Genomic DNA, 26,521 nt, shown 5'->3' with positions numbered 1-26,521 from the left:
CCCCCCTGGTCTAAAACAGTCCAGTGGCACCTTTAAGACCAAGTTTTATTCAAGTACAAGCTCTCCCTCCTCTGCAAGGACAGATCTGCACATCCCCCCCCCCAATAGCTAGCAATCCAAAACAGTCCAGTGGAGCCTGAGCGGTGGGTGTTGCCTTCTGACACAGTTCCGGTGACGTTCAGGGGGTGTGGCATATGCAAATGAGTTATGCAAATGAGTTATGCTAATGAGCTCCTGCACCTCTTTTTCTACGAAATGACCCCTGGAAAGGAGTATATTAGTACTGATGAATATACTGACTACAAAAATTGAAAGGCCCCATTGGTACAGCACAATAAAGATTGCAGTGAGAAAAAGTTATTAAAATCCATAGAAAGTCTGAAATGAAGCAAAGAACTATGCCTATATAATCCTATATTAACCACTTTTCTTCTCTTTTTCAAGTATGTAATGGATGTAATGTTGCTTTCACTGTTACTTATCTCCATGGTTCACACTGGTATGATTTCAGGCACAACCAAAACAAACAAAAACGTTAATGCATTCCATCACGTGTCCCCTCCTGTGCTTAGAATCTTATAATGACTTTCTCTGTAATGTAAACCGGAGTTTTCAGTTACATCTGAACCTACAAGACTTGACCTTTCCCTCCAAACAACAATAGTAAATCATGGACTGATTCTGGTTTTAAAGGGGAATGCTGGTTTGAATGCAATGGCTAACTATTTTGGTTTGTTATCACTGGACTCCAGATGTTATCAATGGATTCCACCTGCAGAAGGGAAGGAATTAGAGAGTATATGAGTATGTTAACATAATGCCAAATCATGGTTTGGTATTATGTCTAAATTTTAACAATGCATGGCCTGACTGGTGTAGCCTTTTGAGGGGGGGAAACAAACACACACAAAAAAAATCCTTGTTCCCTGTGAACAAAAAGACCACAGATAGGACACTGCATGTTTGTGGCACAGACACAGGAAAAATGTGGTTGAACCAGTTGCATATTATGGCCTATGTGCATGGCACAGTGGGTATATCCCACTGTCTTAACATCCGAACTGTGTTAGTTCGAGCCCCGCGCTGGTGTGAGCAGCCAGCCTGTTGTCCCCAGCTCATCGTCCACCCAGCAATTCAAAAGCTTCGGTGAGTAGATAAAATGGGAACCACTCCTTAGAGAGTGTGGGCACACCAATCCCCCTTGTGGGAGGGTGTTAGCTGACGGTTGGGACGTCCTGTCCTGGTCGAGGTTCGGAAAAGGCAGAAGAACTTCTCGGCTACAAAAATCCCTGCAGTGGATGTTTCTGGCCAGGCAGTGGGAGTGTGGTGATTTGACATATGGGTCCTGAAGCCTGGTCAACAAGCAGCCGTTCGGAAAATGACTGAGCCAAGCCAGAAAACGTTTACACCGTGCAGTGACAGCGTGTGCAATTAAAATGAAGAAGAAGAAGAAGAAGAAGAGAAGAAGAGATTGGATTTATACCCCGCCCTTCACTCGGAGTCTCAGAGCGGCTTACAAACTCCTTTCCCTTCCCCTCCCCACAACAGACACCCTGTGAGGTGGGTGAGGCTGAGAGAACTCTGACACAAACTGCTCTTTCAGGAGCAGCTGTGCCAGAGCTTGTGACTGACCCAAGGTCACATCAGCAGGAGCAAGTGGAGGAGAGGGGAATCAAACCCGGTTCTCCCAGATTAGCGTCCGCCCACTTAACCACTACGCCAAACTGGCTCTCCCAGCGTCCACCCAGCGATTCGAACATGAACATATGTTGTCTTCCCTATCCCCTATGGACATTGTTAGTCCCCTGTCTAAAATGTGTAACTGTATTATTATTATTATATCTTTCTTTTTTGCTACAAATAGCAAAATACTTTTTCTACAATCACATTTATCATTCTTCACATTTCTGTCCAACCCTTCCTCCAAGGAAAAACACACTGTGTTTTCCCATTTTATCAACCTATCAGATAGCTAGGCTAAACTGAGTGGCAGTGTCTAACCAAACGTCACACAAAGAGCTGAGCAGACATCTGAACCCAGACCCTCACCAGTCAAAGTTCAGCATTCTCTCTGTATGTATATGTGTGTGGCAAAACTGGGGAAAGCTCTGATAATGCTGGGAAAAGTTGAAGGCAGCAGAAAACGAGGAAGACCCAACACGTGAGGGATTGACTCAGTAAAGGAAGCCACGGCCCTCAGTTCGCAAAACTTGAGCGAGGCTGTTAACGATGGAGTGTTTTAGAGGACAATAATTCATAGGGTTAACTAAGTTGGAAGCGACTTGATGGCACTTGACACACACAACACACACACGAATGAATTATTGGTCAAAGACCAGCTCAGAAGAGTGTGTGTGCGTGTGTACATACTGTACATTCTGACCCATAAGCAGCAACCACTGCCATAGGCATGAAAGGCTACATGCATGAAAGTCGCATGCTGCGTTGAGTTCATTCAATGCCATTTGTCTTTAATTTAAGTAAGAAGAGAAATAAAAGATTCACAAGCCCTGTTCGCATGTTACAGTGAGTGTACATAGATCCCACCTGTATGTGTGTCCATCTGTTTGTAAGAAAGAAGCAACTCATGTTCACTTTACAAATGAAACTGGGAACTAGTACCTGGATAAATGTGTAGTTTCAATCACACCTTCAGCTGTACACGCATTGCTGAATGTAACATGAGAATTATTCAGTGCACATATAAAGAACAAAATCAACTTTACATTGTTCATTCATTCACACATTCATAGTAAGTTGTGAACAGGGCTACAGTTTTATATTAAGTGAAATTATAAACCCATTGACTTCAAGGGGTAACGGGTTAGAATGGCACCGTCAAGCCCCTCAAAAATATATATTTTTTAAAAAAAATGAAAATAAAAGGTTGGTAGATAATCTTTCAAGGTCCACTGGCACAGGACTTCAAACAATACAATCCAATAAAATCATAGAATCATCTTTACAATCACACCCGACAAAATCCAATCCAGCATAACAAATGGTGATCTTGCCTATTTTTATCAAAATAAATTTAGCCACAATGCAAACACCATCTAGTGTCCAGTTTGTTTGCTGATTTTACCATGATTAAACAAGCTCCTGAAGCAACCTGGGGAGTTAATTTAGAAAATGTAGATGCTGGCCCAGGAGTTCAGTACAATCCATATTCAGATAATTCAGATTTTTTTCACCCTATCTAAACTTTGCTCTTACATTTAATGTTTTATCTTTGTTTCTCATTATAAAATCAGACACAGTGAGGGGGCCAGTCTAAGTGGTACCTGTTTTTTCCCACCACAGCCCAAACACTAAGAGGTCAGTTATTTCCTGATTCCTTTTGCCTATAAAACTCAACCTAATGTTCCTTTAATATCCAGATTTCCCATTTGTAGGAAAATCAGCTCCACCAAGATCAAGAATGTTGAACCCAACTTGTCCAATCTTGCGAAGTGTCTCTGTGCCAGTTAACATATTACTCCCACATGGAGGCAATTTGACTTTTGCATCAGCTCTGGCAAAGCTACTTTTCTCAAAGAAACATACACATAATAAAAATTCCCTGCTAACCTTTTGAGATATTTATAGCTAAAGTTCTGCTCGCGCTCATGTCAGTGACAAACCTTTTAATGGTCATGAGGAATAAATTACACCCTATTGTTCCCTCTACCTTTTCGATGTGTGCAAGTTATATTTAATGAGGGGCAGTCTCCCCCACTTGGAATTAAGTTTGACAAAGAATCCTAATCTTACAAAATGGAAAAATAGCTTCTATTTTTCCAAGAAGTTCTGGAATTAGGGAACCCTGCCATGAGAGCTAGATTTGAGTCCAGGAGCACCTTAGAAACCAACAAGGTTTTCAGGGTATGGGGTTTTGAGATTCAAAGCTCCCTTCATCAGAGAATCTAGCTGTTCTACTGCAGACCAACACGGATACACTTTGAACCCGTCATGACAGTGCTCTCAAATGACTCTCAAATCACACACACACACACACACAAATTATTATTAATACCATTTGAAACAAACTTTGCTGTGAGGGACATCAGCCACTGCCTCCACCGCACTCTCAGTGTCTGGAGTTCAGACACTGTGAGGAAGGGAAATTTCTGTCCTGTCCTGTAAGGACTGTCACAGTGATGTGGCACAGACCTCAATGACTGCACAAAGTGTGATGTCCCCTCAGAGGCCGTAATTGGGAGAGAACAGAAAGACAATGGCATTAGGGAATGAGCCACTGCGGAAAGGAGTCTCTAAATGTCATTGGGTGCTATGTGCACAAAGGAAGCATGATGAAGCAAACAAGTTGTATCATCTGGTACAACTGAGATTATATCCAAAGAGGAAAATTAATTTGACCTGAGTTTGCCAAACAACTGGGAGTGTTTGAGATTGGACTAAGATATTACTCAATTATTGAGACAACTAACATTCTTTGATTGGGGATAGTGGCCTGCATTAATTGACTTTAGATGAACTAGTTATACAAGAATGAAGTTGACTATTCTAATCCTTTGCAGCTCAGCTGATACAGTCTGATAAGAAATGCATTATATAAATGTGATGAATTCTATAAAGAGCTTGTTGAGTTACTGAGAATTAATAATGCACTGAGAAATTTTTAAAGTAAGAAGCTGAATAATTTGTGAACGTGCTGATTAAATTATCAGCTTGCTATGAGTTGTCCAGACTGAAGAGGCAGCCTACAAACCCAGATTATATAGGCCATGAGGCTTTGTAATTAGCCCCTTAAATCTTGTGCCTGGACCCAGTTGCATCATCCTAGACCAAGTGGGAAGGTGCAGCCCAGGAGGTGTTTTTATACGCAGGATGCAGCTGCTGGCCATGTGGCACGTAAACCTAGGAGATGGGTGGAAGTGTTAGATTTGGAGTTGTAAAAGCTAACATGAAATTAAGAAGGCTTCCAGAAGAAGTAAACAAGACAGAACATGGTAGAATATCTAGAACACAAATAATATATTCTAAAATCTAGAAACGGATTGTGTTGTAAACACTGAGATAGGGTAGGGAAAAACAAGCGGAGGACAGCACCCGCAAGGACTTGCTAGGAAAGTCTCATTTTTTCAGTGTCTCCTTCCTCACTATTTTATATTCCCCTTCCCTGGAAGCCCCTATAGCACCTCCCCCTTTCCTGCTTCCTTCTGTCCTTTCCACCCACCAGTCAACCTACCTTTCTCTGTGCCCCTCCCCCCCATTTTCAGCTTGCCCTCTTTGCCTCCCAACCAGCTCTCCTCAGAAAAAATATGGCTGGGTTACAGTGGCCACCATTGTCAGGCTGGGCCTAGTTCCATGGTAGCCACTCCCAGGACTATCAGAAGTGAATCCTCCACCATTAGGGGACATGACAGGGGAGGGAGACAGGATCTTTTCTAGTGCTGTTTTGGCTTTCAAGTTACAGAAACCAAGCCTTTGAAAGCTTAGGAATATTATTGTGTTTGCCTAGAAATTGCCAAAATGGCTACTGAGAGTTCAGTGGACATTCTTTTCTTAAAGTTACAGATATTGTTTCTATTATTGGGGGGGGGGGTTCATCCACTGATATTTTTTTTAATTTCATTTTAGATTTCAGATTTTTCTGCAAACCTGGGACTTCCTTCAGATTTATAGAGGACCCCCCCCCAATTTGTCCCTAGATCCATTTTGTGAATCTATAATTATGACACAGTTCATATATGAAACCAAGAAATATTTTGAGACGTTTGTAACTTATATAATAAAGGAAGCAATTATGAGAAAAATACTGAATCAGCAGCCATTACCAATAGAGGGAAACAATGCCAAAATGGTTTCAAATAGCTGGACAAATATTTTCATTGTTTTCCTAGATAATAATTGCATTTGTATACAGTAATGGAAATATAAAGCAGGGACTGCATTTACATTACAGTTACATTAGTTTTTGCTACTTGCTACTATAATAAAGATGATGCAGAATACACAAAGTTTTTCTCAAAATAACGTGAAATCCCGGTTTAGGATGGTATGGTTAATATACTGGAAATAGAGATATTGGGGAACAGTTTATGAAAACAGTGACATATTCAGAAATGGGGAAGAATCAGAGAACAGCTGGAAGTAATCCCACTCATAAGTGGATTAAATGATCAATTAGAATTAGCAAAATTTGAAGTTTCTTTTCAATTCTGTCTTGGTAGGCAAGCAGAAACTCTCTTTAGTACTTCAGATGTACAATAAATTAGAAAGAAAGAATGAGTAAAGGCTCCTAATTCTCCTATGCTACTTGTACTGGCAGCAGAACCTTTACAGGTGTGTAAGAAGTTCCAAAGAAATTCTGAGAAGAGAGAGAATGAAATCAGCAAGTAAAGACCACATTTTGCACAGATGATGTTATGCTCAATTGTGTAGATCCAGAAACTTTGTTGAGGAAATAGTTAAAGAAAATTCAGAAAATCAGGGTAATATCAGAATGTAAAATTAACAGAATTAGTCAGAATTGATTTGTCTCTGTTTTGTGCAGATACTACAGCAGAAATTACAAGTAGACTGTTAAAACAATCAGTGTGAGTACAGGAGAGAGGATGTGAAGAATTCCATTATTTGTGAGGAATTATTAGCAGGTAATAACGAATATCTATATTTTTTAAAAGTGGAAATCAGTGGAAGATACCATGGTTTGGAAGAACAATCTTAGTGAAAATGAATCTGATTCTCAAATTAACTATATACTATTAGCCACCCGTGGCCACTACCTGCAGATATCTAAATCCATGAATCGGGGCCATGTAGAGACTAAAGAGATCTTTTGGAACACATGGGGCACTCCCCAAGTCTGCAGAGCAGTCTTTAAAAAAGAAATTTCCCGGGGGAGTTAAATCCCTCAAAAACAGCAGTAACACCACAAAATATGGATAGAAATGCAATTCCATTAATACAAACTTATACATCTTCAGTGGAATATGCATTCAGGTACAAAAGTACTAGGTCACGGCTTTGTCAGATAAAAGCAAAGAACTAGCAGAGGTAATATTTGCATTTTAAGAAGTTACCAAAAAAAAAAGACAGATGATTTGTTATTAGTTAGTGTTTGAAGACAATATATTTTTTTCCAAAGAAGAAAGGAAAAGAGTTTCCTGAATCAAATGGAGTCTAGTAAGAGGCAGCCAGATCTTTCTACATTTTGGTTTCCGGCAATAGGTTTCCATCCTTAGTTAGATATAATGGAAAGCCTTTTTTTAGCTGAAATGTCCAAAATAATCCTCTGAGAATAATTGTAAAAAATACAAATAAGTAAAGCACACTTCATGTTTGACTTTGCATCCTGTCCCCGGAATAGCAATGTTTCAAGTGAAGTTATTTCCCTTTTAAAAGAACAAGCATGCATTCATACCAGTTTCCAGGTTTTGTTACCTTAAAGGCAAACTAGTTTTATGTATCTGCAAATCATATTCTTTGGCACAGTACATCGATAAATTCATTTTCCCTCCCTGTATGTAGTTTCTCTCTCCCTTTCTTCTTTTGGAGAGAATGGTAATGGATAAGCATGCAAAACACGTTTCTTGATGCTCTTGGAGTAAATGAAAGTTCTGGGAAGACGTACTGTTATCCCCAGATATGACGCAGGAAATCAAAGGGGATCCTCTTTGCTTCTGTTCTATATCACCTGAGATGTTTACGTTGCACAGAAGGGAGATCCTTTTAGGCATATTTGTTTGAAAAAAAGATTGAAGTTACTGATTAAAATAAACATTATGGAGCAAAAAAACCCACCCCTCTAGCTCCAGAAAATATATTGTTCAGTCTGAACAGTTTACTTTAAGAACATTATTTTTGTACTAAACATTAATAGGAAACAGGATAAGACTGAGGTGGCCAAAATGAATTTGGGCATCATTTCATCTGGCATTGCCAAATAGGACCACTAACTAAAATTTCAAGATCTATTTTTCCCCCTTCTCAGATGCCAAAAACCAGAGCATATGCACAACAGTTTGGAGATCTCTCTGATATTGAGGACACCTGCAATTCTGCTTGAACAAAACTCAAGGAGCAATCCTAATTTACAAGCAAGTCCCATATTATTCAGTAGACCTTATTTCCACGAAAGTGTTCTTAGGATTTCAACCTGAGGGATATACAATTCTACATTTCATAAATACATCAAATAGTACTATTTTATATATTCATAAATTTATGAATGACACATTTTATTTTCTTAAAGCAGAAAATTAAGTTCAGATTTGATAAGAAGGTGTTGTATATGTTTCAACTTTTTCCAAAATTTCTAGGATTTTCCCCAAAAACTGTGCGAGGCAAAAGGAGAAGATGAGGAAAAACTGGTGCTTGCTGCAATTGGATGGGAGAGCGAGGGAGAACAACCTTATCTGAATTATTTTTAATTTGCCTTTACCACTGATGTTGAATAATCAGCATATACTTCAAAAGCTTGCAAGATTTTAAATTACTAGTTAAGGCAAGGATAGATATTGTTACACTCGCCCTGTTCCTCATTCATTAGGGTTACTCTGCCAATATTCTGACCTGAATTAACCAATTAATTTTTGACGGACCTTGCAATCAATATGTCTCCCTGCTGAAAAGTTCATCAAGAACTTTTAATTGTCTCAAGCATACATGTAAAATAACGTTCAACAGGAGTATAAAAGACTCAAGAGCTTTCAAGGATCTTTTTTTTAAAACACCTGCTGACTCTGAAATGAAATACAGCATCAGATCAATCTAGGGCAAAATGTTAGCAATAAATTGAACCACATCCAGAAAGTATATAATTACAGAAGACCATTCAGGCCACTGAAGCCTGGGAAGAAAGTTCCTTAGGGAGCACACAAGCTCTTGGTCTCTACTGCTTTGCTGACCTGAAACTCTTACTCTAAGAATATGACTATTCAGCTTAGCTATTTCTATCATTTAGTGAGAGGCTCCCTTCTCTAATACCTCCCATCCTTCATCCTATGAGAACCCATGCCTGGAAAAGCATCTTATAATGGTTAAATGCTCACAACATGCAGAAATAAATAAATTGTAAGTTCAGGTAGGATAATCCTTTCCCGTACTTCCATGCAGAGAAAGCCTTACTACTTGATGACAGTAAGTGAGCATATGAGGCAGTGCTTTGCAGAAGCGACTCAGGCTGAAGCAGCAGGGAAGGAAACATGGCACCGCTTTGAAGGAACAGCTGGAATCAAAGCAAGGATGGGCAAGTTTGCAATGAGAAAAGTACAAGAAAGGATTCTGGAGGAAATCAAAGGAGTTTGATGGAGGAAATCAAAGGAGTTCGATGGGCTCTGGGTCGAATATGCATGAATGAGTGGTCAGAAGCAGCCTGCAGAGATTTGGGGATGGGAAATCACTGAGAGACAGCAAGTTAGCTTAACACACTGCTGGGAGGAATTGTTCCTAGAAGGCTACATATCAGCAGGTTAGTTCTGATTCTGTGGGAAAACACATATGTAAAGGTAAAGGTTCCCTTGCTCGAAAGCCAGTCGAATCCGACTCCAGGTGCTCATCTCCGTTTCAAAGCCGAAGAGCCAGCGCTGTCCGAAGATGTTTCCGTGGTCATGTGGCCGGAATGACTAAACACCAAGACGCATGGAACGCTGTTACCGTCCCACCGAAGTGGTACCTATTTATCTACTTGCAATTTCTTGCTTTCGAACTGCTAGGTTGGCAGGAGCTGGAACTAGAGATGGGAGCTCACTCCATCATGCGGCACCTGGGACTCGAACTGCTGAACTACTGACCTTCCACAGCCTGCAGTTCAGCGTCTTAACCACTTGAGCCACCGCAGCTCCAATTTACCAAATAAGGCTGCTTTCCACAGTGCACTCATAATCACTTGGCAAGGTGATTATCTGTAATGTCACCCCTTGTCCCTCCCAGTTTCTTTAGGTTTTTCTCCCCATGTGGGCAACATTATTTATTTATTTTATTTATTTATTCTGGGATTTATATCCCGCCCTACCCGTACGGCTCAGGGCGGCAACATGATGCGGATGACTAGCTTAGCAACTGAATACATGCATGCTTTCCCAAATAAACACACCTAAATGGCTGCCTGTATTCATTGTGCACAATCAGCCTGGCAACAAGCAAACCAGCCTCTTCAAAGCTTGCTGTTAAGTGTTCAGATCCATCTGGAGCTATAAAGGCTTGCTAGTTTGTATGGCCTACTGTACACAAAGGATGCCGCTGTCAGTATTCCAACCAACCACCTGTGACTTTGCCACATCCCAATGGATCAGGTATCCGTTTAAAGTGAGTAGGCTTGAGTAGACTATCCAGCATGAGAACTCAGCAAGACACAAACAACCAGCTTTTCTGCACACAGAAAACAAAACAAAAACCCCCACAAGTGCTTCAACAACATGGCAAAACACACCCCTAGCTTTAACCATACCATGTGAACTGAACCACTACAGCTGCACCTCTGCTGATGACAATTAACTTCATGTCATTTCAGATTACATCTAATGCTTCTTGCCAAAAAGTCAGTGCTACATAATCCACATCACAGCTGTTGAAATTCTGTTACCAAATACGTTTTCTGTGTTGACACATGGTTGTTTTTAGCACTCCTTGCTATCTTACAGTTGCTAAAAACATTGTTTTCTCTGCCACTCAGCCTCTGGGCCGCTGTTTCCTTTCTCTGTTTTGTCTTCTTGTTGGTGTTTCCTTCAAGAAACTTGCTTCTAGCTCACCCGTTAAGGAACTTGTGAAGATTTCATCAGCGCACTACAGGGATGGGTCCTTTCAGACAAAACCTCTGTAGTGTTCCATTCTTTTTAGGAGGTGAAGGCAATGAATTCCAATAACTATTTAATAGAAGATTCCTGATGTGTTTCATTGACCTTCATATATAGCCAAATACACAATTTAATCCACTGCTTTAAATTAAATCCTAAAGAGACTCCAAACTGGATCTACAACTGTCATCATGATAGATATTCACAGCCAGTGAGCATATCACAGATGTCTAACCCTTTTAAAAATACACAAGGAAATGGAAGTTTTCTTCTCTCCCCTCTTCCTGCTGTCACCAAATTTTAAGAAGGAAGATAAGCTTCCAATTCCAAAGGCAACTAGCATCAGCTTCCTACAGCATAGTACAAGGTAAGGATCCCTCTCTAAAGAATGCACAGTACAGCATATTTGCTAGGTTTGTGGCATGTGTAACATTTCCCTTCAGGCAATCAAAGGGTAATCATGAAGCAAACAGCTGTTTCGATGAGGGACATGTGAAACCTTGTCTATTATTTTGTGGATGTTTCCACATTACCATAAAGTGACACTGTGTATTTGGGGCCTTTATTTACAACCAAGGGACATTAAATTTTCATGAGGGAATGATTTTCCCATTTGTTAGTTTACATGGTCTTTGACGTTTTAGTTTGGATGCCGACAGTACCAGATATTGGTCTTCGTTCATTTAATGGCACAGAGGCACAGAAGTACATATCTGTATATTTATTGGTCTTCGTTCATTTAATGGCACAGAAGTTCATTTAATGGCACAGATATACATATCTGTATATCTTCCCCCTTAAAAGCATTTTCTAATATGGGCAAACTGATTAAAATGCTTTTGTGATTATAGGGTACAATCCTAAACAGAGCTACACCCTTCTGAGCTCACTGACCTAAGCTCTGCTAAGGGTTATACTCTATAAACTGTACGCAGATTCCATTTAATATTAACTGGCTTGATATTGTTCATATCATTCTTCACCCAAATCCTTAGACCAATCGGCTTCTGATTACTGCACAACCAGCCAAAAATTGGGTCAGCCATAACTGTTCAGATACCACTGCTCTATTTAAGGCACTTACCTGCAGCTACCAATTTGTGATTATTGCTCCTGAAAATTCAGTTCTCATATATTCTTTGCATCCTTAATGCTGACCTTAAATCAATTTCTTATCAGCATATCCTTATTCTTATAATCCAGTTTGACAAAAACTGATTATAATCCAAGTGCATCTGGCCATCTTGCTCACGCTTTGGACTCAGAAGATGTCTCAGTGGCACAATGAAATAACTGGCAGGTCTAAATCTGGCCTTTTAAACACAATCACTTAAATATCTATAGCTGTGAACAACTAGGGGTTAGTGCAGTGCATACGCCATTGTCCTGGATCCTGGAAACTTGGAGCACATCTGTACTAGAGACTTAAAACTGCTTTAACAATCTTATGCTCTCCCCAAAGAACCCAGGTCAGTGTGGTTCTGTGAGACAGAGGAATAAAGTTCTCTAATGAAGAGTTCTCATGACCCTCACCAACTACCATCCCTAGGCTTCTTCAGGAGAAGCCATGACAGTTAAATTAGTATAAAATGATACTAAGTTTATAGAGTAGACACGTCCCCAGTTCTATTAATAAAAGCTCACCACGAGCAATTACAAAAACCTCTACAAAGTATTTCTCTAGCAGAGATCGAACTTGATTCGGATATGGGGTTATGACACACATCAGATAGGACTTCTAGATACTTTCTCTGGCCTAGAATCTGTCAGTGGATTTCATATGTAGGTCCCTAGTAATTACTCAATAAATGCATGTATGGCCATAAATCCACATTCTATCATTGCACTTACCTCCCAGGTTTGTCAGCTTTTACCATTAGGATGTAAGATGGATAATTCCACCGCAAAGTAGAAAGTGTCTATGTATTTCAATCTTAGTTGTCTAATACGTGCAAGATGGATTTTTCAAAGTTTGCTGAGATAAGCAGGGGGGGTGAAAATCAATGGGTTAGATCAAATTATCTGTTGGCACAAACTGCATATCCTTCTGCATTTGTCTCCCCCTGGAAGTCCCCTATAACTCTGGAAAAGCTGATTCCAGGTTGCAAGACTTGCATAGACTAACAGCCATGCAGATCAGTGGACTGCAGTTAGGAAACGGCAAAATTGCCCTCATGCCTCTTACATCAACAGAACTAGCACTTGCAAAAGAGGGAGGAGGGAGTGATTTCATCCCCTTCCTGCTCCTTCACACAGCCAGCCACCCCACCACCAACAGCTTGCAACTGATGAAGTAAGCTCAGACTCAATGAAAGCTTATCCAAAAATACCTTTTGATAGTTTGCAAGATGCCATGGGCTTCTGTGGCAGCTTTTGTCTTGTTCACAAGCAGCAATCTACGAACCCTGCCACTTTCCATCTCTTGCCTGCACCTCTGATTTTGCTCTGGCTTTCCTAAAAATGCAGTAAACTCCATTGATTCACCAGTGACAATAGGGTCTAGGCACCCAGAGCCAATGCAGATTCTGTACAGCCCTGATTTTTATGTCTCGATTTATCTGAGCAGCTACCAATGCACAGCTAGCCAAATTAAGTTGTGCTAGATGCTTACTAAGTATCTTCAAAAGTTCAGAACTAGAGTTCACCTCCTTCTTTCTTTCTATCACTAGGAGAAGTTAATGCAATTCTATTACATTACAGTTCGGTCCTCCTGCCGCCCCAATGAGAGAAAAACATGTCAAGGGCAATACTAGAACAAACTGAGCTTTTGTACCCCTTTTTAAGTGTTGTGGTTTGATTGATGTCAGGGATTAAAACAGTGCTAAAAAACAGAAAGGGGAAAGGAAGCTCTAGGAGCAGCTGTTCTGCCACTGCATGAACAAAAAGAAACAAATACAAAACCCCACTTACAGTTACTCAAATGCCAAAGTGAAGTGTTATATACACTGGAGGTTTTGAATACCTCAACTTGCCTGGGTACAGGGTTTTTCACACCCATATTTTTAAGCTGGAAGCTTCTCAGTGCTCAAAGGACATGGCAGCCTTCCTTTCTCTTTCTCCATAGGGGGCAATAGGGGAGGACATCCCTACAGGAGCTGCAGATACCTACACAATTCCCCCGCTAGCTGCAATGAACAAAATTCCTTTCCACATAGTAACGGCAAGACCAGCCAGTTGTATAATATGGGGGGGAGGGGTTTGTCACAGGATAGCTTTTAGAAGCAAGACTGTGCACACATCTTTATTAAAATGAATACCATCTGAGTTAGTTATTCACATCTGCACATCTTTGAGTCAAGAGATCAAATGGAGTTTTCAGATGGCAGCTTTTCCGGGCATCTGGCAGAGTTGTAATTATCAGTTTTTTAAGTCTAATTGTCAGACTCTTGCTTTAGCACACAAACAAAGCCCAACACCAGCTTCCAAGTAATCTCTACTATGCCTGCATAAGTCATACCAGTATTTTGAAGGCGTCAACAATGGAATATCTGAGAATCTAAAAATAAAATTTTAAAAACACCCCTTTCCCAGGCTTTTTTAGTGGCAGGCAACATGGGTATTACTGCTACTCTAAAAAAGTAAGGGGTTAACAAAATCAGTAAAATAGTAGTAGTTCTATCCCTCCCCCCACACCTTTCTTGAAATATCTGCCCTTGCCCCACATGTGCTTCTGAATTACTCATGGAGGAGCCACTTTCCCGATACAGCCCTAGATTTCTCAGTGGTTGCAGATCACAGATTGGAGTATGGAAGAGTGACCTGCATGACCAGTTCGGACAGAAACTTATTATTATTTAAAATACTACTCTGCATTTCAAACATGACAGAATTCCATATTGCTTTTTAAGATTTGCTTATTCTTACTCAGAAGCAATTTCTTCCAAACCCCTTTTTACACTCCAAAATTAGACAGTTCATGACTAAATTTTTGTCATGTGGTTACCACTACCAGTATGCTCTCCTACAATATTTGTGTGTGTGTGTGTGTGTGTGTGTGTGCACGCCCATACCTGGAAGTCATGGCAACCTCTGGCAACTCCTACTGGGGCACAGAGGATGTTCAGCAAAGTGGCTTGTTAGGCTGCCTCTGGCCTCCCAGCTCTGGAGGTCTCCCATCCAAATACTTGCCAGGGTCAGCCCTGCTTAGCTTCCAAGATCTGATGAGATTGGGCTTGCCTGGGCTATCCAGGTCAGTGCTCTCCTACAATATTTTGATCGTATGCTATCTCAGATTATATAGACAGTTGCCAAAAGCACCCTGCCCTCTACCTAGCTTGCTAAACAGGCACAGAAAGGGTTCACTTAGTTGAATATCAACACACTGCCAGTATAAAGTGGGAACCAGTCACAGGGGAGCAGCTCTGTGGTGGCAACCACACTGCAAAGAAAACTCAAACAAGAAATTTAAATGGTGTCTGTCATGGCTAATCAGTAGACGGCACCATATTTTACGCATGTCTCCTGGATCTCAAATTGTGCACTGCACAGATATACATTCATGGGATCAATTATCTTTCTTATTCTACCCGCTGATGTCTTTTAACCATTTATGTGTAGCAAAAAAAATATAGCAGTAGTGCTTCTATATTCCTTGAAATTGTAATTTTTAAGGATTCTGAGAATTAGCTAAAAGAGATTCACATCATATCTAAAAATCTTTAATCTCAAGAATTCTAAAGGAGAGTGGAGTCTTACTACTGAAACTGAAATTCAAAGTCCTTGTATTAGGGTTGCCAGGTTGACTTACCTTGCCGGCAGGGGGTGGAAGTTTTCTGGGAGTGGGGTGGGTGGGGTGCCATTGCCGATGTGATGATGTCACACAAAAGTGGTGTCATCGTGCCAGCGACGTCAAACAGTGATGCTCTAGCATTTGGGGCAAAACTCTGTGGTTGTTATAGAGTTTTGCCCAAAATGCTACAGCATCACCACGCAACATCCCTGGTGTGATGACATCACTCCCATGTGATGTCATCACGTTAGCGACGTTGCCACACAAGGAGGCTGTTCAGGGGTGGGACTGAAACCCTGAAAATTGGGGGAAACACCACCCTTGAATTCAAGTTGTCTATTTTCCTATCAATTTATTACAGATTAAAGCTGATATCTCAAAAGTTACTCAAAAGTGAATAATTTGTTCTCAGAAATGTGTCCCAATCCCATGTCTGCACAGTCTTCCTGGGCCATGAATTACCTGAGAAAACAAAATCTATATTGTTTGTAAACCTGTGCCTGTATTTCTTTCTTTTCTTTTTTTACTTATCTCAGTACTAATAGAAGATGCTTTTGGATTGCAGAATGCAAATGAATGGGGAAAAGGTTCTTTTAGACAAATATTCTTTCTTACAACAAGTATTCTTTCTTATGACAAAGAAAGCCAAGTTTAGTTGGACATAAGTGGAAGAGATGCTTCTCACCTGCCTGTGCTGCTTTGCTCCATTTTCTTTCTCATGACTCAGCGTTAAAATTATCAGTCAGTAAACCATCAAAGAAATGCAAGTACCCTCCATAAAACTGCTTTATTGGCATTATCAAAGATAGTTCAAATATTTTATTAATGTGAGATCAAACCTGCAGAGCTTGCTGCGGCCATGACCTTATGAAAAATAGATTATGGAAGGAATAACCATGCTGATACCCAACAGCAAGGCAGATAAAAAGTACAGCACACTGAACAGGATAGATGGCATTCTCAGCTCAGTGGCTCCTTTTGATCTAACTATTCAGTTCAAATACTACTTCAATGTTGCAAAGAAAAAAACAAATAAGAAGTCTTGACTCTATTATCACCCATGGCTGCAGCCAAACATAGTTCCTCAGGTCATAAGCTTTGGAATGATTGTGCAGAGCCCCAGAAGATGTGGACAACTAACAGCTTGAGCTTTCAAAATGTTTTCCTGGTGAGAGTGGTGATAAACTAACCACAGATTAAATGTGGGGGCAGAGAGAACAGAGCCGCTTCTGAACTAGAGAAATTGCCACAGAACTGCATGCAGCCTCCATTGCAAGGAGCATACCTCTCCTACTCTATGTGTTAGTCACCTTTAAAAAATCAGCACTGCCTTTAATATTTTGTTTGAACTATTTTGTACAAAGCCTAGTTTCTAGGAATCTCACTGAACTTTACAAACATCAACAGGCTTGACACACAGCAACTCTTTGAGGAGTAGAAAAGCGGAGCGATTTGCCTCTGGTCACACAGAAAAATCTAAGAATGGAGAACAAGAGAGCTCTAGTCTCCTAAATTAGTTCACTGCCTTAGGCAAAATTCTAGTTTTCAGTAGCAATTGAAAATGGCTCCATTGTGCTGCTACCAGAATACATTTAAAAGAAAAGTTCATTCGTGTGTGATCTTTCAGTGCACAAACATATTTCTAAAGTTCTTGCAGGGTAAAGCAGTTCAGTGTCATAAAAGTAATAACTCTGTAGTGTCTGGGGAATATCAAAACTAAAAATGTCTATGATATAGGATAAATCTACCCAGTCTTACAAATAGGTTATATCTTTTACAGAGTATTTTGGATCACTTTGAGGATACAGTACCCAGCAAATCCGGGGTGAAGCTGTGAATGTGATGATGTCATAACCCTAAACAGTCGATCAGATTTGGCGTTGTAACATTATGGAGGACAAATGTCAATACAGAGTGAAGGAAATGCTTCCAGCAGTTTAAATGTCAATCATGACAATGTATTACCCTGGCCATCCTGGTTTTTTATTTACAGGATCAATATCCTGCTTTTCCATTAGTATATTCAAGGCAGCTAAGGGCTCCAACGTTTACAAACAAATGACATTAAAAATCAACAAAATGCAAAACTGAGAAACATTTTTTTTTCCCCTGATGGAAAGTTATTGTTCTGATTTTCACATGATGGGCAGCAAATGGAAGGCAGTCCCTAGTTTTTAAAATATGTTCTGGAAGTGGGTGCTTTTAAGTATCAGCAAGACTAGATGGAGTAGTCTATGCCCCTCCCTCTTCTACTGGCAACTGGTCTTTCAATTAGTAGAGTCATAGGGTGCGGTCAGATGTGCATTTTGATCCGGCTTCGGTACTAATACCTGACAGATTAAAAATGCATGTTCAGACGCCAACATCTGCCCCCCCCCGGTTATTGAGGAGTCGGCATCCTGTGGGCATCTGTGTTTGAACTGGATTAAATAGGCACCTGGTTAAGTCTGGTTCAAACAGTTTTCTACGGATTCGGCACACCTCTCTGGATGTCTGATCACTCTGTCGCACAATCATGTGGTGCAGTTGGGGATGATCATCTCCGGCTTCGGCCATTTTTTTTAGGTTTAGTGAGATGTGCATATGCGCATATATGACTGATGGCTGAGAAGCTCCGTGTTGGCGCTCGGTCACCCAACCAGTTGGCATAACACAATTTCCCCTTGTTTACCTAAAAAGGTAAAGGTTCAAGCCCCCTCTGTTCCAACTCCCAAGATGAATTCTAGGGTAAAATAGTCCGTTTCATTGTGCCAGCCGATATTGCCCTACAGCTCATCCCTGGAACTTGTTTCTTCCTCATACATATCCCAACGGTTTTGCCAATATGGACTGACATGCCAGGAGATGAACCAATCACATTACAGCAGTCCGCGGAAGGTGCGGAGGGATCAGTGACTTGTCTCCGTGGAGCGGTTACCCACAATTGTTGTGCACATGCACAAACAGCTGAGGGTGGGGGGGATGCAGAGATGTGCATACAGTCTCCATGGCATTAAAAAGGGGGGGCGAGGAGGTCTGATCAATCCAACGTGGGGTGATCGCGTGTTGTGGCGGGTTCAGGATGGAATGTGTGATCGAACAAACTCCGTCTCATGGAGAAACGGACTAATTAGCAGTGTTCACAGATCGTGTTAAGCCTGCCATCTGACCGTCACCATAGAGTCAAAACGGGTTTTATAGGCCTAGTCCAACTTCTTGTTCTTTTAAATGCAGGAAAACCAAAAGTTGGAGAATTTCTGATAGATTGCTGTCCTGAGTTTGTCTGAACACCTCCAGCAAGGCTGTCTACCCATCCCCAACAGGTATGCCAACCCCTTCTAAATGTAAGACTAATACTATTTAGCATTTATATACTACCTTAGAGCAGCCAGAGCACCTCATATAATACAACCATCATATAAATTACAAGAGTATCTCTGTATCACAGCGGATGAAAGACTATGGATTGTTTAAACCTGGGCCAAGAGATTAAGCTTTCCCTAAAGCTATCTAGGAAGTTTATAGCCAATGTATGATTTAAACAGGGACTTCTGACTGTACTTCAGTCACATAGCCCAGAATCTACACCAGTCCTCAGCTACAGCAATTAGCAGTTGCAACTTCCAGAGGCAATGGATGGTGCATGAAAAGTAATAATTTTGCCCCTGCTGTTGATCACATTCATCAGGCACTGTTTAGCTTTAGCATTTTTGTGAAAAAAGTAAACGTGTCTTTTCCATTCCCCCTCCCCGCCATCCATTCACAACTCAAGTCACATCCACTATTAGACAACTCTACCCCTAAGTTCATTTCAGACTGTCCCTGAATAAAATGTGTTTTCAGATTCTCCCTAAGGTATTTTTAAGACAAAACAGCTTTTAGCACAAATCAGAAGCATGTGACTGATTCTTTGCATTTCATTAAAAGCCGCTGCATTTGATCATAATTACAGTGACATGGAACCCTGCACTGCATGAATGTCTCCTTGTAGTATTCCATTGTGTTGGGCTTCTCAGGACTCTGATCTAGCATTTGGGGCTAATTTATTTGGTCCCTCCATCCAGATGGCAAGAGCACACAAGGACCCACCCAGGAGGGACTGCGCACTAACAAAGATGTGGCAGAGAAAATTTCACATTGTGTCACACAGCAGGAACCCTGCTGTACGGCAGAACACACTGCACTGTTCTCCATCACTGTCAGACACAGCGAACCATCAGTGCTTACAGGCACCATTCAGAGGATGAAAGCTGTGCTTATAATATGGTTGTTATATGTATCTAATCACCAGCATGGCACACAGTGCCTTCTCTCTCTCTCTGGCAGTTTTGAGGACGTTATGGGAATAATATCTAAGAAGTGAGACCATCGAGGCATTCAGATGATTAGGGAAGACTAGAGAGAAGCAATTTGAGGGATATCCAAGAGACAAAGCTGGAAAGCTCCTTCCAGCTTGCTTGCAGCAGCTGAATACCATCTAGGCTGGGTTCGCAGGAGCCCTTAGGTTCTAAGCCCATGGCTTGACACCTGGGGCCTGTGTCAGCTGGCTCAGTGAATAAGGACTTGTCCAGGATGCACTCATTTTCCTCTATTTAATTTGTTTTGCTTAATTAAATTGTATTTATTTTAGTCATTTTGTATTTTGGACATTTCTTTAAGTGCTTTGGGTCCCTTTAGGGACACAAGCAGCACAGAAAAGCCCTAATGAATAAAATAAATTCACAGAACAAGAACTTACTTGTGCTGCCCTAGAATATGAGAAGGCAGCCATCAGGTTAATGCTGGTGAGGAGTTTGCTTTCACCATAAAGATTTCACATGGGGTTTCCACATGCTCATTTCTTCCACAGACGCTGTGAATTTGCTTAGAGCCTCGGGGAGAGCACTTAACCGTTTGCCCTCAGTCAAATCCTTCCAGTCAAAATTGGCCACTTTTTTCCTCCAGTGGAAAAGATATTCTTTGCCCCTGTGACTGGGAAAGGACTTGGGAGGAGACTTTACTGGAACAACTGGTCGGCACTGTTAAGTATCCCCTTCCTCTCCACTCAAATTCATCCATCTCTGTAGCTGCATTTAATTAAAACTCAACACACATAACTGTTGGGAAATTTCTCACACGTATCTTGTGTGGCATCTAGTTTCGCTTCATTATGGCTGCAATCCTAAACACCCTTATAGAAAGTATACCTACTTAGGACTGCACTGTAACACAGCAATGTATTGGCCCATAGCAGCTGATCTATGTTGAACATATGAATCTTGGCAAAGCAAAATGGTCACGTTAATACCAGATTACTCTTTTGTTTAGAGCCAGATAGTACAACACAGGGTGTGAATCCTAGTTTATGTGAGTAATCACAATAAAGGTGACCAGGAAAACCTACCAAGCAATGCTCCATCACAACCTGCTCTCAATGGTGCTTGCGCAGAACTGCTAAGGAAACTCCACTGAAATGACTACAGGTTTGGGCAGGCTGTACTCATTATCTTTATCTCATAGCACTGGTAATCACCATGGAGATAAAGGTGATATCCATTCAAGATTAGCACTTCCCCCCTATCATTCTGCTTGGTAAATATCCATGATAGTTCAACTACCTAATTGTTTCTCAGGTTCTTGCATGATTTTTCAGCTTTGCAACAGTAGTATCAGGGCACTGTAGAAATACTGTGCTACAGCATAAATGTAACATTATAAGATACTAATTAAAATCCACCATTAAAAACAGCCCCGCATAAAAATATAAACCATAAAAACAGACAGCTTGAAATAACAGAATTCCAACTAAAGCAGTGTTAAAAGATAACCCCTTAATCAAAAGACTGGGTAAACAAAAACATTTTGGCCTGGTGCCTTAAAGAAAAAAAACACAGGCTCACGGGGAAGGACATTCCATAAGTGAGGTCCCAGTGCTGAAAAAGTACTGAAAAACCCAGTCTCACCTTCAAAGGCAAGGGCACAGAGAGCAGAACTTGTGAGGCAGATCTTAACCAGAGGGCTGGACAATATCAGAGGAGGTGGTCTTTCAAGAATCCTGGTCCCAAGACATTGAGGGCTTTAAAAGGTAAGACCCTCCTGCACTTTGAATGGTGCCCAGAAATAAATGGGCAGGCAGTGCAGATCTTTCAGCACCAGGGTGGCAAAATCCCTATATCCAGCCCCTGACAATAGTTTGGCTGCTGCATTTTGGATGAGCTGAAGTTTCTGGACCATTTTTAAAGGCAACTCCACGTAAAGCACGTTACGGTAATCTAACCCGGATATAATCAGAGCATGGAATACTGTGGCCAGATCACACTTTTCAAGAAGAAGCCGTAGATGAAATATCAGCCAAAGCTGACAAAAGGCACTGCGTGTTACAGAGGAGATCTGGGCCAAGATCCAGCAGTACCTTCAAGTTGCAAACTTATTCCTTCAGGGGAGTCCAACCCCACCCTGGGACAGACTGACTCCTCAGCCCTTCTTGAAGACAGATCCAGCTGGGTAGTCATGTTCAGTTCAGTTTATTGCATATGGCCAATGGCAGCTGCAAACATAATACATTCCAATAAAATACAGAATAGAATCAGCATTAAAACACAGGAGATAATAATACAAAATAAACTAAAACATACAGAAAAGAATGTAAGGTTTGGAGTCAGGTTACTAAAAAGGACCTTATATACCTTAACATAGCCCTAGCCATTTAGCAGAAGAAGATTTAGTCAACTTAATTCAAATTTTCTTGGCTGCTAGGGCAAAGAGTGCAACCTTATACGAAAACTCTGGCTCTACCTCTGCAAGTAAAGATATAACTTTCCCAGCTGTGGAGCAAGGGCAGGTAAGTCATGTTGGTCTGAAGCAACAAATCAAAGCGAGTCCAGTGGCACTCTTAAGACCAACAAAGTTTAATTCTGGGGAGGCAGTGACAGGCTATCAAGCCGCTTCTCTTAATGTCCTCCAGGTCTCAGTAGGAGTCGCCAGAGGTCGCCATGACTTCCAGGCATGGGCACACACACTGACATGAATTCATGCACACACACAAAATGCAAAAAAGTTTAATTCTGGGTATAAGGCACACGTCTTCGGAAGTGCTCCTCAGTCCTCAAACAGCTCTCATTTGTCTGGATTGAGCTTCTGTTTCTAGACCCTCACCCATCCTATCACCATCTCCAGACAGCTGTCCAGGACTTCCAAAGACCCACCTGGCTCAGTTGTTAAGGAGAGGGAGAGCTGGGTGCAATCCACTTACGAGTGGCACTTTACTCCAAATCCCCTCATGATCTCTCCCAGTTGTTTCATGTAGATGTTATACAGCATGGGGGACACAACAGAACCCTGCAGGATCCCATAGTGACTGCCATGGGGCCAAACAGCAATCCCCCAGCACTACCTTCTGGAACTGGCCAGTCAAGTAAGGACAGACCACTGAAACACAGTAACCCCCATTCTCAACTCCACCAGACTCTCCAGAAGGATACTATGGTAGATGGTATCAAAAGCCACCTGAGAATCAACAGGGAAACTCTCCTGGCAAAGATCATCCATCAGGGCAACCAAAGCCATTTCCATCCCAAACCCAAGCCTGAATCTGGATTGAAATGGGTCTAGATAATACTTTTCCTCCAAGACTGACTGAAGCTGCATGGGAACACCTGTTTAACCACCTAGCCCAAAAATGGAATGTTGACCACCAGGCAGTAGTTGTTCAGGTTAGCAGTCTCCAAAGATGCCTTTATCAGAAGGGGTTGCACAGTTGCATCTTTCAGGATGATCAGAACCACACTCTCCTGCAGAAAGGTATTTATTACCTCCCAGATCCATTCAACCAACCCAGCCTGGCTCAATATCAATAGCCACAAAGAATAAGGGTCAAGTCTAGATGTGGTGGGCCACACATTTCAGAGCAACTAGTCCACCATCAGGTCTCACCACCTGAAACTCATCCCATACAACTAGGACCAGAATGCGCTCCCATGGCATTCTGAGACTAAACTCTTTTCAAGGTGGCCACCCAATCTGACATCATGTAGTGAAAGTGATGATACCACAATACCAAAAATCCTGTTGGATTTGGCATTGTGACATCATAAAAGACAAATGCAGCCAATTCCCAGCAATGTCAATTACCACTTTTGCCATAGCAACTTCAGTAGGCACGTGTTTGCAGAATCATGCACCTCTGCACGAGTTTCAGAGCACCTCTTGCTTCTACAGCAATTACGAGCCTCCCACATCCTGCCTTTATTGATGTTTGATGTACCTGGAGCCCTGCTGATGAAAAGTTAAGCCAGCCACAGAGGGTTGTTTGACTCAGAGGTCCCTTTTACGTTTTTCTACTACAAGCCTCTGCTGCTTCCTTGGATAACAGCCTGGAGCAAATGAAATAGCCCATATATACCTAGGTACAAACATGCATTACTATATATTTTAAACTGTTTCCACAAGTACAAGAAATGAAAAGGCCTTCAGTGATGCTAGCTGTGTGATTTCAACTTGGGACTCATAAAATATAATAAGGTTGTTTTTACTACCTATCCAGTTTATTAGCTAATAAAAGCAACTTAGCATATTAAATTTCACTGACACACATTTTCAAAGTGGGACTGCAGTGCAGTATAACGTACTGTGTTTTCCCCTGAAGTCACCCAAGCATGTTATTTCCTTGCCCTTTTTATCTTCCGAACTTCTCTAGAGAAAGAAAAAGCATTCCCTCGAACACAAAAGAAAATGAACTTATCCAATCACCCGTTCAGCCATAAAGTATTGTAAAGTATCGCATTCTTATAAAAGGTACATAAATGAGTTTCCTCTATCAAAAGTCATTATGCTAGGGTAGGGGGAAATAAAGTGCAAGTGCAACTTCACTATTCAGCCGCTTCACTGCTTAGAAAAAACACTGTTTTTTAATGCCCCATACATTTCATTTGGCATCCTTCATTAAGGAGGATCCTAAGGGACCTAATACAATTCAAGTCAGTGCAAACAATACAAGGGAATCAGAAGAGATGGAACAGCTGGTTTAAGAGCCCTTGGCCAGTTGTGCAAACTATGCAGAAGAGTGGGCCATGGAAGCGTTTTGATGTGCAGAGGGCAATTAACTAAAACTGGAATTAGGCCAGGAAAATCAGGGTTAATACCCTAATTCTATGGAGGGGGGGTAAGCTATCATATCTTTAAACCCAATTTATCTGTGTCCCACACAAAGGCATCATTATGCTATTAAGCATACGCTTGTAAATTATTGACAGTAGAAATGCTGACTCATAAATCTCCCCTTATTAGATAAGAAGATAAAACTGGTTTAAGGTACTGCTCTTTCAAAAGTCCCTGCAGTTAAGTTACGTGTCTCACATTTGACAAAGACACTTCTCTTCCAAATAGGTACTGAAAGTTAAGAGTTTATGGAACCAAATCATCCCTTTTGATACACACTTCAGCTCTCCTATCTGCTCACACTTTGGATCCCTGACTAAAGAGGAAAGTTTTATGTTCTGTTTTGCAACTGAAAATGAAACATGATAATGAAGTGGAAAATTACTGAAGTCAAATGCTTGTTGAAGTCTGCGCCCTGCAGAGCACCTAGTTTGGATTCAAACAGAAATACAATGTGTACTAAGAACCGCTGAGGTTTCCCCTGCTTTTACAGCTTGTGTTTAGAAGCACATCTTCTGCCACTTCATACATGACTTTAGGTTTTTCAGACAAACCCTGTTAGTGGAAACATATTCTCCTATCTAGAAAAAAACACAAATTAATTTTAATCATGCTCATCAGTGTGAAATGATCAAGTTATTTGAATCTTAGATAATGGATTGGATCCAACCAGGTTTTCTGCTGGTAAGAATGGGACGGGGGGGGGGCCTCTGACCAGCAATCATGGGAATCACGGGACTGCACAGACAAAAGCAGTGTCAGACTGGGGTTATAGTAAGGAGGAGAACTGGATGAGATTGAGAGAAAAAGCTGGCTGGATCCAACCCTATCTCTAAAAAGATGGTTTCAGGAAACAAATCTTCTTTATAGGGATTATACCATCCAGGTTCTGCATGTGACGAAAGGGTGCAGAAGATACGGCATCATTAATGTCAAGTCTCTCAGAATAGGAATCAGTCTCCTACTGCCAAAAGGAAGCAGCAAACGTTACCTGTGATAAAATCTAGAATTCAATGTGATAAACAAATCATTTGGGTTTTTGGCTCTATTAGTACTGCACGTTCCGACTATGCAAAATTTTTGTTCAGACTGTACGCATCGCCTGTATGAAAAAACATGCCTTGTGGGTTTTGTGATTGTCTGGCCTAGCCATGAGACTCATCTGTGATGTAATGATCCCTTACCTGGGTCATCTTGGCAAGGTCCAGTGAAGGCCTTTGTTCCTTTACCTCTTCAGGCCGCCGTCGCTTTACTCCAACTTTCTTATCATTAAGGACACATGGCTGAGACCGGCTTCGGGAAAGCCCATTGGAGCGCCTCGTCATCTCTGGCGTCGAGGCAGGTGTGCTGTTTGCTGAGGGCAGACAATATTCCGAAAAGGATATCTGATCATGAGAACAGGAGAGCGACCGTTGAATGTCAACCCGACCACTCTCTACAGAATTGTGATCGTTGCCCCAGATATCACTTGTCTGTCCATAAGTGGCTGACCTCCTCATTCCTTGGCATGGCTGACACCCAAATCTGTTGCTAAATCCAGATTGGTCATAGGACGAGGAAAGAGAGTCTGGAAGGAAGGCTAAAGCTTGAACTCCTTTGCATGGTTGAGAATCCATTGGAATAGCGCTGGACACTTCCCCCGCTATAACATCGTCTCTTTTCTACAGGAGTCCAGACCTTCGATCCTATAGGCCTCCATGAAGCCCTGCAGCTAGACAGCTCATCAGAAAAAGAGAGTGACCTACATTGGCGTTTGCTGGGAGGTGCTGATGGGTTGCCATTCCGGTCACTGAGACTCAGGTCTTTGATCAAGTTGGTCACTGAGCATGTGTTAGCTGCTTGTTTCTGCCATATGGGGCTTTCTTCACTTTTGTCAGGAAGGCAGTCCCAAATGCTGGTGCTTTGCTGTTCAATCTGAAGGGGACATTTCCTGCTG

General features: G+C 41.4%; 1 protein-coding gene across 1 annotated transcript in view; it reads right to left on the bottom strand.

The window, feature by feature from the left end:
* FAM53B (family with sequence similarity 53 member B) overlaps positions 1 to 26,521 on the bottom strand; it is a 141,085-nt gene that overhangs the window by 55,202 nt on the left and 59,362 nt on the right. Inside the window, 2 exon segments of the mRNA XM_015422202.1 lie at positions 25,770 to 26,151; positions 26,153 to 26,521. The exon segment at positions 26,153 to 26,521 is cut by the window's right edge and continues 25 nt beyond it. Of these exon segments, the coding sequence (XP_015277688.1) occupies positions 25,770 to 26,151; positions 26,153 to 26,521 (751 nt within the window).

This window comes from Gekko japonicus, unplaced genomic scaffold (assembly GCF_001447785.1).
Source record: "Gekko japonicus isolate JY-2015 unplaced genomic scaffold, Gekko_japonicus_V1.1 scaffold415, whole genome shotgun sequence".
NCBI classification, from domain to species: Eukaryota; Metazoa; Chordata; class Lepidosauria; order Squamata; family Gekkonidae; genus Gekko; species Gekko japonicus.
Note: the sequence above shows the minus strand (reverse complement) of the source record. Positions and strands in the feature narration are given on the sequence as shown.